The sequence below is a fragment of the Gossypium hirsutum genome, chromosome D06, assembly GCF_007990345.1.
Source record: "Gossypium hirsutum isolate 1008001.06 chromosome D06, Gossypium_hirsutum_v2.1, whole genome shotgun sequence".
In the NCBI taxonomy this organism is placed as follows: domain Eukaryota; kingdom Viridiplantae; phylum Streptophyta; class Magnoliopsida; order Malvales; family Malvaceae; genus Gossypium; species Gossypium hirsutum.
This window is the reverse complement of record NC_053442.1, coordinates 49,273,284-49,294,303: the sequence shown is the minus strand read 5'-3', so window position 1 is coordinate 49,294,303 and position 21,020 is coordinate 49,273,284. Positions and strand designations below refer to the sequence as shown.

General features: G+C 33.0%; 2 protein-coding genes across 2 annotated transcripts; one reads left to right on the top strand and one right to left on the bottom strand.

Moving 5' to 3' along the window:
* The first annotated feature begins 7,585 nt into the window (after nucleotides 1-7,585).
* Nucleotides 7,586-9,375, top strand: LOC107901698 (SAP-like protein BP-73). The gene is made up of 3 exons (XM_016827785.2): nucleotides 7,586-7,775; nucleotides 8,236-8,571; nucleotides 8,866-9,375. The coding sequence occupies exons 1-3, from the start codon at nucleotides 7,673-7,675 to the stop codon at nucleotides 9,204-9,206; spliced, it is 780 nt and encodes a 259-aa protein (XP_016683274.1). The 5' UTR covers nucleotides 7,586-7,672; the 3' UTR covers nucleotides 9,207-9,375.
* LOC107901696 (60S ribosomal protein L11) lies at nucleotides 9,287-11,122 on the bottom strand. Its single transcript, XM_016827784.2, has 5 exons — nucleotides 10,899-11,122; nucleotides 10,683-10,790; nucleotides 10,560-10,602; nucleotides 10,270-10,465; nucleotides 9,287-9,674 (listed from the first exon to the last, which is right to left on the bottom strand). The coding sequence occupies exons 1-5, from the start codon at nucleotides 10,899-10,901 to the stop codon at nucleotides 9,476-9,478; spliced, it is 549 nt and encodes a 182-aa protein (XP_016683273.1). The 5' UTR covers nucleotides 10,902-11,122; the 3' UTR covers nucleotides 9,287-9,475.
* Between the last annotated feature and the right edge of the window lie 9,898 nt (nucleotides 11,123-21,020).

The following is a 21,020-nucleotide window of genomic DNA, read 5'->3' as shown; positions in this document are numbered from 1 at the left end:
TGATTGTAATCACATGTTCATTCTACCTTGTTTATTAATAAAAGGCATTGTCATTGTTATTTCAGTTTCACTTTTTGTGTATGTAAAATAAACTAGTTTATAATAATGTCTCATGAATAATATGATTATTCTGAAAAGGTCTTTAGTCAAGTATTGTTGTGGGCTTGGACAACAATAATGCATTAAGACTAATATGTAGTTGATTGATGACAAAGTGTTGTCATTGACATAGGGATGTCAAAATTAATACATGAGTATATGTTAGAGAATGACATATTGGATTGACCGGCTATAAGTATGTTTCTTGGATTATTATATAATAGTTACAACATTACTCATAGTGATCACTATGCATACGATCCTTAGACTTGAGATCATCATTGTCCCAACTTAGTGAGTCGTATATTTTGATACAGTCAAACGTCTACTGTAACAGGTTGTACTATAAAGACTGATGTTGGGTATGCCACAATCTATGCAGTGGAATATGATTGATCAAGATAGGATTTGTCCCTCCTAGATAATGGGAGCAATATCTTAGGCCACTTGATGAAGTGAGACTAGAAATGCATAGCCATGCTCAAATAAGTTAATATGAGATATTAAATTTATTTGTTTATTGTAGTCCACTTCGAGTATCAAGAAACATGAGAATGGACTTTGCAAGTGTGACTATTTCATGGATTGTGTCCAATCGAGATATAAAGGACAAAATGATATATAATACATAAAAATTTATCATAGAAAGGTTATGTCAAACCACAACTTCTTACAACCTAGGTAGCGATGATGCATTACTAGATGCCCTCATTGCCTGTAACGTTAGAAGTGTTCTAATATTACTACCAATGTTACAAGAGCCTACAGGGTCATACCCTATGGATCAAACAAATGGAATCTAAACACAGTTGGTATTAAATTTAACTATCACGAGAATTATATTAATTATTGAATTAATTTAATTTGACAGTTAAATAGTAAACACAATATATGTACAAATTTGTTGTGCAAGAATAGAGAACATAGTTAAAATAAATGTATGAATTTGATTCATATAAAATATTAATTATGTATTGTTTACCGAAATTATTAAAGTAAAGTGTTATAATAATTTAGGTCAAACACAAAATATATGAAAATTAATATCGTTTTGGAAAATATATTACATTATGATATTTTTCATATATTTTCTGACACCAAAAAGGGGTGATTTCGATTTTAATATGGATATTAAAATAAAAGGGAATCATAAAAACCCTAAAGTGACAAAGTGTGACCAACATTAACCACGAAAAAGAAAATAAACCTAGGTCTAGCAACTGGATTTTTTTGGGAAAAACTCTCTGAAACGTTCAGAGAGAGTTTTTGTTCGTTCGTTCATAATGGGTGGACTACTTAAAGGCCAGGACAATTCTGTTACAGCTTTGAATCGGTAGCATGTAAAGGGATTAAACCAGCAGTGGTTCCTTCGTATTTTTTAGATTTCGAAAGGTATATTTTTAAACATTTCCTTCTCGATTCGTTCCTCGTACATGGATTCCTGGTTTGGATTGCCAGAATATTTCTCTGCTGTGTCACGGGGCGTCCCAGCAACCCAACACCTCCAACATACAGAGTTTCTTTGAGCACTTTCTGGCGATTCTTAATGGTGGATCCTTATCCGTAATCCTTAGATAAATCCTCTTTCATTTGCGTATATACAAGGCATTACTGTCACGTCATTCTAATATTTGATTCTTCTTGGGTTACCACCATATGCCCTATCAGCTTCCATATTTACCATTTTGGTAGACTTTTCCCATTTCTATTTCTTTTTTCCTTTTTCGGCAAATTCCTTGAACCCGCTAGCTAGCTATTGCTTTCCAACACTTGCATTTTTCTTATACCCCTTTTTCTTTATTGGAATAATTTTCCATGATTATCATGCTAGCGGACTACCCTGTTTTTATTGTCCCGGTGGACTACCTTACTTTTATTATCTCGAAAAACTACCCCGCGTTTATTGTCCCGATAGACTCTCCATGTTTCCATAGTCGAGCTATGGTCTTACACATCATACCCCATGTTTAATGTCCTAGCGGACTCCCTATGTTGTCATAGGTGAGCTATAGTCTTACACATTATACCCCATTACAACCCATCTATTCCACCTCACTTGTAACCTTGATGCTCGAACACCATAGTATCCCCTTTGCAAGGCTTGGAGCTTCACACATCATGATTTGCATCTAGCAATTCTAAATTATGGTAAACAAAAATTCTATTTTTCAAACCAACTGCCCATTCCTCCACATCGTTAAGTCCTAACTTCATCTAACACGTTAATTACACCGTTATAAACATGCAATCATGCATTTTATAAATATATTATCATGGAGTATGCTACTTTTTAGGCATGGAATCATAATCATTTAATGCATATCGAAATACATTTGCGGGTACTCATATACCTACACAATCTTATACATGCATAGCATTCTTAATCAGCAAAGATTATACATCATTACAAAACTCTCTCTGAACTCAGCACACACTATACAACATCCCAAGAGTGGAGTATAGAAACTCATTTGATTCTTCTTTTCCTCCTTAACTTAGCTCTTCGGAATGATAGAGCTTCCATTCTCCTAGCATTTCAGCATTGCAACCAAAGTCATAAGTTAAACTCAACATTCTAACTGAAAAACTCTGTTTCCATAAACATGCAGAACCCCCTCAAAGGTTTTGAAAATTCTTAACTCTATTTTCTTAAATTTACGAACACTAAAAGACTTAGAAGTTTACCAGTCCCCTGACTTATCTATCCTCTTAACTCAATCTTCACGAATATTACTCTATGTAGAGCTCTCTTATCTTCTTCTTCTTTAGAGTAACTGAAGAAGATAATAGAAAGAACAAAATAGGGTTGAGAAGAATTCCCCCAAGAATTCATTTCCCTACTATTTATAGCCCTTCACACCCAGTTATCACCTCTATAAAAACCGTCCATTGGTAATCATTTTGTCTCCTACTAAGGAACCAGTTGGTTTTAATCCAATCTAACTATAATTGGAACTCAACGATGTCCAAATCAGCTACTAAATTTTCCCTAATTTTTAGTAGAATTTTCCAACTTACGACTTTTTTCAATTTAACCCCCAATTATTCCTAAATTCTAGACTTAAAGAAAACTAGGTATGACACTTAAATTACTTGAGAATAAGCTCCTCGAGTGTAATGGAGAGCCTAATTTGACGTACCAAATTATGGCAAATCAATTATAGCTCAAGGGAAGAGAAATCCAAACTTTTATTTGATGTAGGCTTCGACTTCTCGATACCTGTTGAATGTGACAGAAAATGATGACTCAACAGAGTTGTCGCATAGGTGACATAGTCATATGAGTGAGAAGGGGCTTTATTATTTGGTTAAGAATAATCAACTTTTGGATTTGAAGAATGCTACACTAAAGAATTATGTTCATTGTCTAGTTGGAAAGCAAAGAAGAGTTTCGTCTAAATGCCATCCTCCTTCAAGAAAGTCAGATTTGCTAGAGTTAGTTCATTTTGATTTTATGGTCTGTTGAAGGTTATGGTCCATTAATGGTTAGGTCACATGGTACTGCACTTTACTTCGTAACTTTCATTTATGACTATTTGAGGAAGCTTTGGGTCTATGCTTTGAAAAGAAAGGACCATAGACTTGATGTGTTCAAGCAATTTTAAGTTTCTGTTGAGAAAGAGATTATGAAAATTTTGAAGTGCATCTGTACTAATAATGGTGGCAAGTACAAAGGATCATTTGATAATTACTGTTAGTTATAACGAATCAGACATCAATAGACATTGCCAAAGACTCCACAGTTGAATGGTTTTGGCTAAGAGAATGAACCAAACATTAATTGTGAGAGTTAGATTTTGCTTTTAAATGCAAAGTTACCTAGATCTTTTTGGGCTAAAACTTTGTATACGGTTGCACATATGATTAATTTGTCTCCTACTGTTCCTTTGCAAGGTGATGTCCCAGATAGGGTTTGGTTTGCTAAAGATGTGTCATATGATCACTTGTGTGTGTTCAATCGTAAATCATTATTTCATGTTTAAAACAATGAGAAATCTAAGTTGGATGCCAAGACTCGGTAATATATCTTCATTGTTTACAATCATAACGAGTTTTGGTACAAATTGTATGATTCGATTAAAAAGAAACTTGTGAGAATTAGAGATTTGGTTTTCTTTGAGGATCAAACCATCAAAGACATTGATAAGACGGAGAAGAGGAATCCATAAAGTAGTGGTAACTTGATCAACAGGGATCCAGTTCCTCTAACTCCTTCGTCAAATCCTATTCATGATGACAAGTAAGAAGATAACATTGATGATCAAAAGGGTATAGTTAATTTTGATGCTACCATAAATGAGGTTGAGAATGATCAACACCAAGCACCTATAGCTCCACCAACAATTCCACCTTAAAGATCAACTAAAGATTGACGATCTTTTCTGAGGTATTCTACTAATAAGCATGTTTTTTTAACTGACATGAGGCTACTTGAATGCTATGAGGAGGCTATGAAAAGTTAATTCAAAGGTAGATGGATTGAGACTAAGAAAGATAAACTTCAATCCTCGCATGACAATCATACCTTTGAGTTGGTAAAATTGCCCAAGGGTAAGAAATCTTTGAAAAATTAGTAGGTTTACAAGTTGAAGCAAAAAGAGAATTCCATTCCACAATACAAAGCTAGATTGGTCGTCAAAGGTTACAGTTAGAAAAATAGGATTGACTCTGAGGAAATATTTTCTCTGGTTGTGAAGATGTTCTCTATCAAAACTATATTATGTTTGTCAGCTTATTATGACTTAGAGGTTGAACAGATGAGTGTGCAAAATGCTTTCTTTCATGGTGATTTGAAGGAAGAGCTTTATATGGAACAACCAAAGGATTTTTTTGTACAAGGGAAATAGGATTGCATGTACAGATTGAGGAAGAGTTTGTATTGAATGAAGCAAGTTCCAAGTTAATGGTACACGAAGCTTTAATTCTATTATGGGGAACATGGCTACAAGAAGACTACTTCTAATTATTGTGTTTACGTTCAAAGATTCTCTGGTGATGATTTCATTACCCTATTGCTTTATGTTGATGATATGCTTATTGTTGGTCATAATGCTTCTAGAATTGCCATGTTGAAGCAAGAGTTGAGTAAGTCCTTTGCGATAAAGGATTTGGGCCAACAAAGCAAGTTCTTAGCATTAAATTGACATGTGATAAAGAGGCCAAGAGTTATGGTTATCATAGGAGAGGTACATTGAGAAAGGACTTCAAAGGTTTAATATGGATAAAGCTAAGATGGTGAGCACTCCCCTTACTATGTAGTTCGAGTTGAGTGTCAAGCAAAGTCCATCAATAGAGAGAGAAGGAAGACATGTGAAAAGTTCCTTACTTTTTTTCAATGGGTAGTTTGATGTATACAATGGAGTGTACGAGACTAAACTTAGCCTATGTGATTGGTACTATTTGTCGATTTATTTCTAATCGAGGCAAAGAGCACTGGAATGCAGTAAAGTGGATAAAGAGATATCTTTGAAGCACTTTCAACTTGAAACTTTGTTTCGACAATGAGAAGCCCATTCTAGTTGGATATACAGATTTAGAGATGGTTAGAGATATTGACTTGAGATTATCTACTTTAGGTTAATTGATCACTTTTGTAGGGGAAGTTGTGACTTGGCAATCTAGATTCCAAAAATGTGTTGCTTTATCCACTAACGAGTCTGATTTATTGTAGCTACAAAAACATGCAATGAGTTGCTTTGGATGGAGACATTTGTGCAAGAACTAAGCTTTGCCAAAAAGATATATGTATTGTTTTGTGATAGCTAATGCGCTATTCATCTTGGTAAGAATTTGACTTTTTATGCTCAGTCTAGACATCTCAATGTGAGGCATCATTGGATATAAGAAGTTCTCGATGCTAAGTTGATAGAGCTTGAGAAAATTCACATTGATGATAATGGTGTAGATATGTTGACCAAGACTTTACCAAAGGGAAGTTAGAAGCTTGTTGCTCGATCGTCAGTATGACGAACACCTCCACATAGTGGGAAGGAGAGATTTGTTAGGTGTGGGGCCCCATGTGTTCCACTATGTGTGGGAAGACCATAATTTTGTGACCTATTCTTTTTAAAGAGGGCAACAACATTTTTTGTGTGAAAAAAGTGTGTGCCAACAAATCAAAAAGGAAAGGAGAAACAAAAAAAGACAGCTTTGTTCAACTACTGTTTTGATCAACTCTTCGATTGAGGTTCTATCAAATGTAAGTTTATGATGATTTTTGGGTTGTGGTTTATAGACTCAATGATCTCAATTGAGTTCACTAGGATTTTCCATACAGGTATTATAGCTTCAGGTTTTCGTTTGTCAAAGTTAACCCCTTTTAGTGATATTCTCAACTTTTCTCTTAAAGTTTGCTTGAGATTATTTGTTAATAGCCTTGTTTGAGTTGTATACTCTTTATTCTGGCATGATTGTGATCTTGTAGCAAGACTTTGATAATAATGATTTTTTAGTATCATAAATCCATAATAAATTTAGTAACATTCAGCCCAGCATCGTTCCATTGGCATCCTTAATATTAATCTCTATAAAACGTGATTTACTTTTAGTATTACGACTTTGACTATTATTACCATCCGACTAGGGTGCAGCTTGTGTCCGTTTCTTAAACCCTTCCTGCCGATTTTCTCTCTCATTTTCTCCACTTAAACATTTTTACCGCTGCATAGATATTAGCTAAAAGTGCATATTAATAGTATCTAGTAGTTTCGGGTTTGCAACTTTCTCAGCTAGTTTAACACCATGGTACGTAAATCCTGCAACTACATAGAAGCGCTCCCCAAATTGTGGCATCTGGTCTGAATTCTAATAGATATTCTTTTCAAATAATTCATATGCGTTTGAAAGTTTACCACACATGAATGTTGCAATCATTTCTCACTATGTAGAAGAATCCCCAATCTTCCTAAAGTAATCCAGAATGGCTCCTAGCATGCAATATAGAAATGAAATGAAGGATCCTTCATTAGATTCCATGCCGCATCCCTTATCTCGTTGAAGGTAGCAGCAATGCCTTCATTTGCAAACACAGGCATGCCATGTCCAACAACTATCAATGTCCATGAGACTTTATCTGTCTAAGAAATCATATCAAAAGATTAAACATGCAAGACTTACAACTCTCCACAGTTGAAGAAAACCCCTCCACGCTTCCTTTAAGTCCCACAAGTTGCATATCATTGAGCATAGGATTTAAAGGTAACAGCATCGTTAGAAATAATCTTTAAATTGGTAATCGGTGGATTTTTCCAACATGACCTCAAAAACTGAAAAAAAGATTGGGTTTTTGAAGAAGATTTGAAAAGTTTTAATTAAGGTTTTGGGTTTTGATTTAGAAGCGAGAAAGACAAGTTTGGGGGAGTATTAGCCATGGAAAAAGGGGAAGGTTTCAAGCATAAAAGCTAACAGTTAGATGATTCGTTTGGCACGTGATGTGCACGCTCACAGAAAAATAAATAAATAAAATTGTGGACCAGCAAATTCAGGAATTAATAAAATTATTAGAACTTACAGCGTATAGATATAGCTTGTGGATCCAATTGCATTTGGAATCTGGAATTTTTGCAAGCAAAACATGGCTGCTGCTATTCTTTCCTTTCAGTCTCTATCTCGTTTCGCTCCTTCTTTCCCTTTCAACAAGCAACTTAAGCTGAGAAAGCCTGTTTTATCTCTTACAGGTAATAAGTTTTCGCCATGGCCTTTTATCATTTCATATTTCTCATAAATCCCATCTATTCGTTGCAATATTTTTGTTGTACCTTGTGTGTTAAGGGACCTGCTAATAACTCCCTGTATTTGAAGCTTGCCATTTGGAAGAGATCTGGGTATTTTGTCTCCAAAGTACTTGTTTTCTGTTTGAATCATCTTTGCATGAATTTGATCGACTTGAGATTTCTAACATTACGGCATTTCAGCATGCAAATACTTCACTGTGTTGGCCTGTCTCTTCAACTTTGCAATGTAGATTTGCATATTGTTTCAATACTTCCTTTGTTAAATTCGGTGACATGACATATATGTCTTTCCACCTGGAATTACGATTATAAACACATGAATCTGCTGCTCCTGATCCGTCTGAAATTTCATAGACTAGAAACTGAGGGATCATTTGTTGATGCAGCTTATTAAATTTGGCAGAGATTGCAGATAAGTCTGTGCCCTTTAGCTCACTTAAGCCAACTCTTTCAAGCATAACATCTGATGGCAACACAAAAGGAAGCGGTCCAAAGAAAAGTTCTAATAATGCCCCAGGAAGTAAGGAGATTGATGAAAATGAGAAATTATCTAGTGGCATTAAAGCACCTAAATCGTCCAGTAAGGAAGAGATGATTGCTCTGTTTAGAAGGATACAATCTTCAATCTCCAAGGGTAAGCCTGGAAGGGCTAAGTCTGAAAGTTTCAGCTCATTCGAGGATAAGTCCACAGCTGAATCAGTTACGGATGTTATTCGCGAATCAAGAATGAATGTAAAAGGTAACGTGCTTTGGCATCCAATTCCATACAGTTTTAAAGCATTCCAGTTTTTTCAAACATAATTGTTACCAACACACATGCACTGTGTTGAGGTCTGGTAAGGATAGTCACTGTTCTAGTGATTGGAATGCCTGCAAGATAGGGAAACACGAGTCAGACAGGCATCTTAGGATTGGCATAGACAGCCAGACCATCCTTACCAGACCTCAAAACGGACAAAGAAATTGAAGCTTTAATTCCTTGATGTGTCAAAATGGTCACCGCCAAAACTTACATATTTTACAATTTTGGCAGACACTAGATCAAAAAAGGGTACCAAGGCATTGAGATGGAGAAGTAGCATCTCTAAGAAAAGTAAAGTGGAGAAGAAAGCTACTGTAGAAACCGAGGAGTTCAATTTATCAAGGCCACCATCTAATTTTATAAAGAGGTCGCCAATACCACACCCAACAGCACCCAGAACAAAGACCCCTGAGAGGAACAATGAAGTGGTGTCCACCGACGGGAAGGGCTCAGAGTTGGCAAACATGGAGAAACTAAGACTTTCTGAGTTGAAAGAACTAGCAAAAGCCAGAGGAATCAAGGGTTACTCCAGATTGAGGAAGACTGAACTTCTTCAATTGTTGATGTCATAAGGAGACAGAACCCCCCCCCCCCTTTTTGTGTAATAGCAAATGCTAAGCTTTACTCTTATTTCCGCAGCTCCAATTCAAAATACTTGAACAGAGAAAGGCATTCTCCAATTGTATAAATATTGATAATGTAATAAACCAACAAGGAAGGTACTTTGGAATTTCAAGTCAATCATATATCTCTCCGGTAAAACAAAAAACCAGATACAGTAAATAGTCAAAATCAAATAACCAAAACTTCAAACAACTCAACTGAACTTGAAATGCTACCCCTAAGCTCCAATGTTTTGAGACTTGTTAAGGATGACACCTTCATATTTGACCTGGAACCATTTCATGGCATCCTCCTTTGTTACTCTGTGCTGAATACCAACACGTGACTTGCACCTGCGACGACGACCAACGCGGTACCCAGCTCGTTCCAGGACAACGTAAAAGTCCATACCGTAGATACCAGTTGAAGGGTCGTACCTAGAAAGAGGACAAGGGTTGCAATTTTATACCTTCATGTAATATATAGCATCAATACTGAATGCAACTAGCAATAGAATATGCTGCCAAGAACTGCTTTTAATTAACTTATTAACAGGAATAAAAGAACAGAGATCCACAAGATTCCTTTAATGGCTGCCAGTGTTAAACTACCACTAAAACTGAATTGGAGTTATAGTTTTCGAGCCACACTCTTCTTGCAAACCTTTAAACAACTTAACCCAGTTAAAAGTAGCATTGCTATTTCATAATTACATCCTAGAGGAAGCTAACAGCAATGCAGCTCCATTATTACATCCTAACTTATAAAGCATTGCAGGAGACACAAATGCATTGCCATTCAAGTAGTATAGTATATTTTTGTTTGGCCACTAGGTAGTACAGTTTTGCAATCATAAAGTTCCAACAACAAAAGAAGACCCAAACCCATGAAAGAACCCAAACCTAGCTCTCCTGTGTCCATTCTATTTTAATCATAAAGTTTCAACTCGATGTTTCCATAAGACATTATAAACGTAACAACACGAATTAAAACATTAAAAATTAATAGAGGGACCAAAAATAATAAACTTACTTGATGCCAAGATCAATGTGCTCCTGGATGCCAAATCCGAAGCATCCAGTATCACTGAAGTTTCTCCTCAAAAGTTCATACTCCTTAACCTTCAAACCGCTCTCGAGAAGTTGCATAGCCTTCTCTCCCCTCACCGTCACGTAGCAAGCAATCTTTTCATTACGCCTGATTCCAAAAGATCTCACAGTGTACCTAGCTGCTCACATCAACCCCAAATTTTTATTTTCATTAACAACAACATCCAACCAAAAATAGAAACTAAAGGACAACATTGCGTGTCGGGATTTTACCCTTGGAGAAGACAGGGGTTTGACCACTGAGTTGTTCCAAGACCTAAATAGGAGCAAAATGGATTAAACTAGTATTAAGAAAAACATATGAAAAAAGAAAATGAATGGGTTTTTGTGGGTTACCTTAGCGGCACGGGTGAGACGATCACCGCTTTCACCGACAGAGATGTTGAGGACAAGTTTTTGAACTTTAATCTCCCTCATTGGGTTCGACAGCTTCTTTTCCGATGCCTTTTCATAGTTACATAACATAAAGAAAAAGGTTAATGAAACATGCATAAAACACATAAGAGGAAAGATGGAAGAACCAAACGATGAAATTCAGAGAAAGAGAGGTACCATTGGGTGAACCGAAGGAAGGTGTAGAGCAGCGGCGCAGAAACAAAGAAGGCAGCGGCGTTTGAGAGTAGAGGTGAGAGAGATTAGGGCTAGGGTTTTATTTCTGTTTCAAATGCGCTCTGCCTTTTGGGCCCAGAAATATCTTAGGCTTCAAATATCCCAATAGCTACTTTTAATTTTACTTGAACCCCGACCCAATCCATTCTCTCTTTTTTTTTTCTTTTTGCATTTTATTTTCTCAATTTCTCGGCCAGTTAAAACGCACGTTTTTCTCCATACTTTCCCAAGAATGACTAGGATCTACAACTAGGGTCAATGTTTTAAAAATAGTATTGGTAATGGAATCGTAATATTATCCATTTCTGGTTAATTCGATTTTGATTTTCTAATTTTACAAAAAATATCATTTTAATCTTTTTTTTTAGCTTTTTAGTGTTTTTTTAGTTTTTAAACTTATATTGTTTGTAAAATCACCCAAAATAGATGGAAAAGTTAATGTCTATTAACTTTGTTGACGTAACATTTATGTGGATGCTATGTTAATAATTATTTATTTTTAAAATGAAAAAAATCAAAATTTATTAAATGTATTTAAAGTATAAAAATATTTTTAATTTTAAAAAATTAATTAATTGCTAATGTAGCATCCACGTGGACCACTACGACGATGTCATGTCACCAAAGTTAACAAATATTAACTTTTCCATTCATTTGGGTGATTTAACGAACAAAGTAAGTTTAAGGGCTAAAAGAGACGAAAAATTAAATAGATGACTAAAATGACTTTTTGTAAAGTTGAAAAGCCAAATAAGTCATTATGCCTTTTTAATTTAACATAATGAATTTAATTTATTTTGGGTTTTTAAAACTTTTATTTTTTTCTTCAATACCAATTCATTGAACATAGCTCAAAGCACAATTTTTTAACACGAATTTCCTTTAATTATGATAATATTTTTGTGGATACCAGGCCATAGTAATCATAGCCCTAATGGAAAATAAAATTTGAAAATATTATTTTGCGAAACAAAAGAAACTCCATATAAATGTAACTATTCTTACCATTAGATTTCATATCATCAGTCATACATTAACTAGTTATGTTCTCTCATAGAAAATACTAACACATTAGTGTTTTAGGGATAATTTGTATGACAATTGACAAATTCAAATATCGAATTGGACAAAAAATTTTAAGTACCAAATTGAGCAAAAAGAAAACACTTAAGTACGAAATTAAGAAAAAGTGTCAAATTTAAATTTCAAATTTTAAAATTTGAACCCAAAAATTAAAAAAAATGTTGACTCTAGTTTATGTTGATTATAAAATAATGTTTATATTGCAATATTTTTGAAGTTTTAAAAATTAAAATAAGATAATAAATTCGATTATAAATTTAAAAGAGAGATATTTTTGATAAAAATCAAACCCATCAACTCCGAATTCGATTCCATTCATTTTATTAAAGCCTTGTTAGAATGTGTTTGATATATTTTTGAAATTTTTCATTTATTGAAAAATAAATTATGTGTTTGATAATGACATTAAATTTTTAACAAAAATAAGGTTTAATATAATAAGTAGGTGGATAGCTACTTACCACTTAAGTTCTATTTGTACAACATAAAGTAATTGATTGAAAGTGTAATTACAAAAAAATTTAATTCCCTAGACAGTTTGGCTATAAAGTGTGATTACATCGTAATTTCTTATATCATGTTTGGTACAATTTGTAATACACAGTTACATAATTTATATTTTTTAAAAAATTATTAATTACTATAAAAAGTATCAGTACGATAAAAAGTTTCTAAATGAGTAATAAAAATTAAAATCAAATCATCGTATGTAACATGTTACTCCAATAAAGTAGTCAATAATATAATTACTAATAAAAACAACAAGAAAAATAAACATCATATGCAATTATATCTAATTGCTCTATTGTTTGTTGGGCTATTACCTTTTTTAACATTTAACATATAGTCCTTAGCATCACCTGTTGGTCTTTAACCGAGTTCTTCATCATCTAAATCTGAATATGTATCATTAAGGTTATTAATATCTTTTTTTTTATGTGTACTTTTGAAAGTATGAATCATCCTAATTTTACTTATGAATGAAGTTATGATGTAACACCCCTAACTCATCTCTGTCACCGGATTAGGGTTACGGAGCATTACCGTACAATCGAAAACATTTAACATCATAATATTCAAATAAATTAAACATATCATAATTCATCCAATCACATGCACTTTGTCCCTAAATCGAGCCTTCGTGGCCTTAAAAATATCATAGAAGCAATTCGAGACTAATTTGAAACAAAATAGAAAGTTTAAGAAAAAGATACAAAAATTATAAAATAGAGGTCACACGGCCGCGTTCCAGCCTGTGTCCTCACTTGTGTAACTCATTGAGTAGCCCCACACGCCCTTATGCTAGGCCGTGTGCTAAGTCATGCAACTCTCTGAGTTGCCACACACGTTTGTGTTCCAAGACGTGTGCTAGGTCGTGTAACTCACTGACTTGAACACTAAGAAACTCACAAGTGACACACGACCGTGTCACCAGGCCGTGTGTCTCACATAGCCTTGTGATAGCCCATGTCTCAGGTCATGTGGACCCAAAATTTTACCTAAAATCAAGCCATTTCCTAACCAAATCATGCATGACTACCCAATCCATTTGTGTACACTTTCAAAGGACTAAAGCATCATTCAAATACACATAATCATGCCAATTCAAACAACTTAATTCACCTAACCAATATGCCATTCAAAGGCACCACAATTGCATCCAAACATCATTTACCTAAACATGTCAATATAACCTTATTTCAAGCATAAGAACCTAGTTTAAACATCTACCAAATCATGTCTCAATTGACCATAGTCAAGCCATTATAAACATACCAAAAAGGAGCCTTATATACAAACACTTATAAGTGATCAAAATGACTTAACTTAATAAGCATTACAAGTCCATCAACCATACATAAACAACAATGCACAAGCATACCAAACTACCATTTACACATTCACTAAATACCATTACAAAATGACCTATACATGTCATTAATAACCTTGGCCAAAATACTCAAAAACTACCAAAATGTTTGCTGGATAGTGTGATAGGTCTCCGATGAGCTTCTAACCAAATCAAGCTTCCAATGATCTATAAAACAAAGGAAAACTACAATGTAAACAACGAGTGCTTAGTAAGCTCGTATAAACTTAAACATAACTTACCACCTCAATAACGCAATTCATAGAATAAGCATAAACCATTACCAATGCCATGAGCTTAGAATAAGTTTATTCAAATCACCAGTCTCACAAGTTAGTAGGTTCATCAACATTACATATAAGCTCATTTATACCATAAATAGAGTTCACAAGATATATTACATATGCATCAACCTTTTCATAAATCATGAATATTTCCATTAACTTACTTACCAATCCATTCCTTTTCTTACCCATTGAACCATCTAGAATTACATCAGATACTCGGGAGAGCTCACACATAGTGTGCTTTTACATATAACCGTAACATTTCCTTTACATCAATGCTCACACGAGCTGTAAAATAGGCCTACTCACACGAGCTATGGGTCAGAATGTAAGCTACACGTTGTTGCTTACACAAGCTGTAGAGAATCCGCAACAAATGCATGACCTCAGACATCGATAGGACATTCAAGACCAACACTCAAAACATGAAATCCCTAATGACATGTCATTTGTATCTTAAGAATTCTTAAAGTTTAACTGGGACTTGATATTCATCAATACATCATGGCATAAATTCATTTATACTCAATTTAATTTATTTCATAACAATATAATAACATTCAATTTTAGCTAACACTAAAACAATTACAGTTCATACGAACTTACCTCGATAACTAGGGCGTAGTAATATAGTCGAACTAATTTGAAGCCTTAGCTTTTCCTCGATCTAAGTCCAAATGTGGTTTATCTTGATCTAAATAGATAATTTCAATCAATTAAGTACTTATAGAATTCAATTTAATCCACAGTTCATATTTATGAAAAATTACCAATTTACCCCTAACATTTTAACTTTTCACAATTTAGTCCTTAAGCTCATAACATAAAATCTAACCATTTTAACCTAAATCTATGTTAACCATAGATGCAAGGGACCTTGAAACAACCCATGTTTACCATCATTTCAAAATAAAACCTATAGATTTACACTTTTAACAATTTAATCGCTAATTCCAATATTCATAAAAAATCACTTAAGAAAACTTCTTTATTTTTCAACAAAGATTCATAATCTATCAATTAACATAAAAAATCATTAAAAATAATTCATTACAAGTCCCTCAACCTTTAATAGTTTTGCAAATTAATCCGCGGGCTACCTAGATTAAGCTAAAACGAATTCAAAAACATAAAAATATTAAAAACGAGACTCAGAATCACTTACATGCAAGAAACAAGCTTGACCAAACCTTCAAAGCACACAAATGGCTATTTTTATCTTCAAAAATCGGTGGAGAAGAAGACTAAAAAAGATGGACCAATTTGTTTTATTTAATTTAGGTTTTAAATATTCAATTACCATTTTAACTTTTAAAAACTATCAAAATTACAATAAAACCTAATCCATAAACATCCACTAACTCATTAAATGGTATATTTACCATTCAAGTCCTTTAATTTAAAATTTCATAGCCATTGGATCTCTTTAACTAATAATACTCAACTTTTACACTTTTTGCGATTTAGTCCTTTTCACTTAATTAACTAAGTAAACCTCAAAATTTCTTAACGAAATTTTAATACAACCTTAATATAGTTTCGTAGATATTAAAATAATAATAACTCACTCATCAGAATTGTAGTCCTGCAACCAGAATTGTGGTCCTGAAACCACTATTTCTGACATAGCTAAACACGGGCTATTACATATGAAATATGCAAGATGCTAGTATGATCGAACATTGTCTTTTATACTATATTGAGGTGATGTTGTTAATATGAGAACTATTTTTTAGAATAACAAATGTCTTTTTAATCACATTTCAAAGCTTTGAATGTGCCAAATTAAAAGGTTTGCAATTGTCCTTGGTGTTTGTGTTTGGCTTTATTCTCTCAAACAATATCATACCTCATGATATATTGGAAGAAAACTTTTTTTGTATTTTTATAACTAGCATGTACCACATAATATTTGGGTTCATGATGCAAATAGTCTATAGCTTTGATTATAAACACTTATATAAATTTAATTTGGAAAAAGACTTATGCTAGTTTATACTTTTTTTATAATATGAAAATTAAGTTAAAATAAAACAAATATAATATATAATCTTTATAAATATGTCTTATAAAATATGGAATAATTTTTTAACGCTTCTTATAGATAATATAATTTTTTGTCATAACTTTAGAAAATTATATTTTATAAATAAGTTATGGCAAAAAATTATAAGACTTTTTTTTATAAATAAGTATATTATTTTTATAATATATAACATGGATATGTAAATATATTCCAACACTTTTATAACATGTAAATTATTTTTTATAATATACTTTCTTGCCATAATTATTTTAAAAAAATTATGATTTAAATAATATAATTTTTCTTATCACTTTGTAAAATACACAAATTATTTTATAATATAATTTTTTGAGATTTACAATACAATTTAAAAAAAAATTAGCTATAACAATCTCAAACTTTCATACATATTCATGGTCATAATATAAGTTTTATAACTTAAACTTGTATAAAAATGATTTTTTAAAGCTAAAACATGTATGAGTGTTTGGAAAGCCATAAGGTAATACGATTTGGATGTAATTACCCAATAATTACTTCAATTCTCACCCTCCCATAAGAATAAGAAAGTGTAATTAGGAGCTCTAATTACACCCAATTCAATGAGACCCACCAATTACAATGGTTACTTAAATATACATTATTGTGTAATTATAAGTAATTACACTCAAATCTAATTACAATGTGGCTTTCCAAACACTACCTTAATATTAAAAAATATTAGGTTGATTTTATTTTTTCTAAAAAATTATATATATCTATCTAAATCTATAATCTATAATTTATCTAACAGCATAAGTTGTTGAGAAACTTTTTAACGAATGAAAATATCATTTATCATCCACTGTATTACTAAAAATTTTATTCCAAAAACAATATTTTACTATATTAACAAAGTAATATTAATTAGATAAAATCATAGTATAATATTAAAATAGACTTTGAATTCATATAAATTTAGCCTTATTATTTTAGATTAATTCTTAATTAATGTTACAATTGCATATTTAGCATTATAAATAGTGACTATTTTACCTATAACGGCCCTTTTCCAACTTTATTTATGAAAATGGGCCAATTTTTTATCAGAAAGGGCCGAAAACGACAAAATGCGTCCACGTAGGAGCATTTTTGGGTGAAATTTCAGCAAAACGTGCCTCTGGGGGAGCGATTTTGCCATGTCAGCACAAAACGTGCTGACGTGGAAGTGTTTTACCCCGTGTAAAAAAACGCACTGACGCGGGCACACTTTTGCCCTCTCAGATTAGATTTTCAAAAAAGTTTTTTTTAAAAATTATAAAAATAGACCAATATTTTTAAAAATTTACGAGAATAAGCCTTTATAAAGACCCAAAGTGGCAATACCATTTTTTTTAAAGGTGTCACCAATTAATATGGACGCATTTTGTCATTTTCGGCTCTTTCCGGTAAATAATAAAAAAATTAACTCATTTCGGTAAATAAAGTTGGAAATGATCCTTTATAGGTAAAATAGTCATAAATAGTCAGATTATCCACAAACACTCGCACATTTTCATACAGTAACATTTAAAGAAAATCACTCAAAAAAATCATTTTTAGTATTATTTTATAGGTTTTACTTCCGTCACCATAAAATGTTTGATTCTCATTTAACATTTGATATGTTCAATGTTTATTATTATATGATATTTAGTATTATTATTATTTAATATTAATAAGATTTATTTACTGGAGTCGATATTATTGACAGAGTTTTTCTTAAATATCATCCTTAGCTCGAATAGAATTAGGCTTAGATCGAATAAGGATACTTATGATTATACCAAAAATTAAAATTAAAATTCACTTACATGATTGTTGATTTTTTTTTTACTTTTTTTAAATATCATATTTATTGACTAATAATTATTTATATTATTGTAGTGCAAACGTTTAGCTTGGAAGAAAACCAATTTCAATGGACGGAAACCTAAATGAACAAGTTTTTTGAAAAACACAACGATTTTTCTAAGTCATAACTTAATTGTATTTCTAAAATCAAAAGCAAGTTTCTTAAAATATTTGTGTACTAAAACAATTTGGAAGAATCTCATTTAGTCTTGCAGCGGGAAACCTTATAACTTTTTTTTTATATAAAATCGCCGTTCATTTTTAATTATTATGAGTTAAACACTTTTAGATGTCCAAAACTTTTGCGTAGTAATATCAAAATAATCCTAATGAACTAACCAAAAATAAAAATGTCCAAAACAAAAATCAAACCCAAAACAGTCCAAAATATTCATAATAAACAAAATAAAAAGTCCATAATGCATAATCTAAAATCGTGAAACCTGAGCTCCAGAGACACAGTCCATTTCTAGGTCAGAGGATTACCCAAAGCACTCAAATCGTGAACTTTAAGCCCAGTGTGCGATATGACCCATAATTTTAATACATAAATAAATGTGTAACAGAACATTTCATAGCATATCTTTCCAAACTTTTCATAACGTATCAAAATTTATACGGATCATATCTTATCATATCATAATATCTCATGTTATGTCGAATCATAGTATATCATATCAGATCAGACCATATCACATCATATCAAATCAAATCATGGCATAACATAACAAATCCTACCCCCATCCGCTACACACGATCTCCGTCCAACCAATCACACTATATAGGTCTACAAGAGTCCATCCATCCAATCACACCACATGTGTCGGTATGCCCCTCGTATATTTGCAGCTAAGTTACCATACATAAATTTGCGGTCCAGCCACCATAATTGCAATATAAACTACCATATAGCATTCCATCATATCATAACCCACCCCTACCTCCATCCCTAAACACAAACAAATCATAATCATATGTCATACTTACATATATCATAAATCATAAGGCATTCGTACTTACATATTTTCATACAAATCATAACATAGCACATGATTTAATGGTAACATTTCCTACTTAACATACCTCCTAAGCTTGTCTGTATACTTTTGTGTATCGAAATTTAGGTCTATCTGTCCCCATACGATGCTTATAAACCCAAATTTTGAGTCCCTCAAACAGTCCTTAACTGGGTCCTAATATAGGGCAAAAGGCCTACATGGCCCAAAAACCTAGCACGTATGGTCCACACAGTCTACCCACACAATCTAAACAGTTTCACACGGCCAACCACACGGGCTGTAAGATTTCACACGGCCGTGTGCTCCACACATCCTCTCACACGACGGTGTGGCACATATGGTCCACCACACGGTTTGACACACGATCGTGTGGTGATTGGGTAGTTTCAAAACAACCCCTGTTTTCACAATTTCATCAAAATTTGAATGAGTTTTTGGGTCGTATTTCACACCTGATCGTGAATACGATTTACCACGCTCCTGGAACTTATGAAACCTACAATCGTTCACCAAATTGTACTCATTAATCATAATAAAACCCATCCAAGAACGCATTCATAAATCGAAATTTTAGACCCCACACTAATGTCAAATACTTACTCTTTAGAAGTTAATAAACAAAAACGACGATTGCGCCTCCGAAGGATCTTGATTTCCACCCGTTTTGTCTAGAAATAAAGAAGTCAATTGAACACTTATTAAAAACATAGAGTGAAAGTAATCTTTAAAGTTCCATTAGATAGAAACGGGTTGAAATGAACAGTGGCAGTAGAATAACAACGAACTTACGCTAATAATTGTCCTAGCACAAACCACACGAATTCAACAACAATTTATTAACGTAACAAAAGTACTCCCCACAAAGAAGAAAATAAAGAATAAATTAAAGAAAGTGCAAAGGAAGGAGTAGAGGCAATCGTGAAAGCAAGCAAGAAGAGCACAATAGCAAAAATAAAATAAAATAAAAGAAAAAGAGGAAAATTTGACAGACTTGGGAAAATAGAAACACAAAGAACCAAAAACGTACAAGAGAGGAAAAGTTGGATGGTTGTAACCAGGAGAAAAATTAGGGATTTGGATAGAAATTAAACTACAACGAAATAATAAAAGATTTGATAGAATTTAACGAAAAATCTAATATCCCACAAAGGTCCAAGCAAAAATTTATTCCACAACTTGTGTATAACATGATTCAAACTCAAGACCATGAAGTAACCAAATGCGTAACCATTGGACTACTAGGCTTACTATTGTCACAACCCATCAAAATAATTAATTTAATCCCTAAGGCTCAAGTTTAACTTAAAACCAAAATTAACTCAAAATCCCAAAACAAGAGAATTAAACTTGAGACCTAAAGTATACATTCAAGGCACTAACCAACACACCATATCAATTTATTTTTGCAAACAAATGTATTCAAAAATATAAAATTTATGGCGTTGCAACTTTCCCCCTAAAAAAAATTTCGGCTTTGAAATTTACCTAACTTGAAAAGATAAGGATACTGTTGACGCATCAGACCCTCAAGATCCCAATTGGCATACTTGGAACCACGATTCTGCCAAAGTACCTTAACCAGAGGAATGGTCTTTCTTCTCAATACTTCAATCTCATGATCCAAAATTTGTATCAGCTCCTCCTCAAAAGAAAATTTTGGCCACAACACAATCTCCTCCACTAGAACTACATGCAATGGATCAGATCGATAACGTCTCAACATAGATAAATGAAAAATGTCATAGATGCGATCCAACTTTAGAGGTAACTTAAGCTGATAAGCAACTAGCCCAACACGCCTCAACACTAGATACGACTCAATAAATCTAGGGCTCAACTTGCCCTTACGACCAAACCTGAGACACCTTAAGGAAAATATGGTCCCCTACCTTATACTCAACCTCACAC

Coding starts and splice junctions, on each gene's coding strand:
- LOC107901696 (XM_016827784.2), bottom strand. Junction 10,466..10,559: donor AACCCCTGTCTTCTCCAAGG/GTAAAATCCCGA, acceptor TGATGTGAGCAG/CTAGGTACACTGTGAGATCT. Junction 9,675..10,269: donor CACATTGATCTTGGCATCAA/GTAAGTTTATTA, acceptor TCCTCTTTCTAG/GTACGACCCTTCAACTGGTA.
- LOC107901698 (XM_016827785.2), top strand. CDS start 7,673: ATGGCTGCTGCTATTCTTTCCTTTCAGTCTCTATCTCGTTTCGCTCCT. Junction 7,776..8,235: donor GCCTGTTTTATCTCTTACAG/GTAATAAGTTTT, acceptor TAAATTTGGCAG/AGATTGCAGATAAGTCTGTG. Junction 8,572..8,865: donor ATCAAGAATGAATGTAAAAG/GTAACGTGCTTT, acceptor CAATTTTGGCAG/ACACTAGATCAAAAAAGGGT.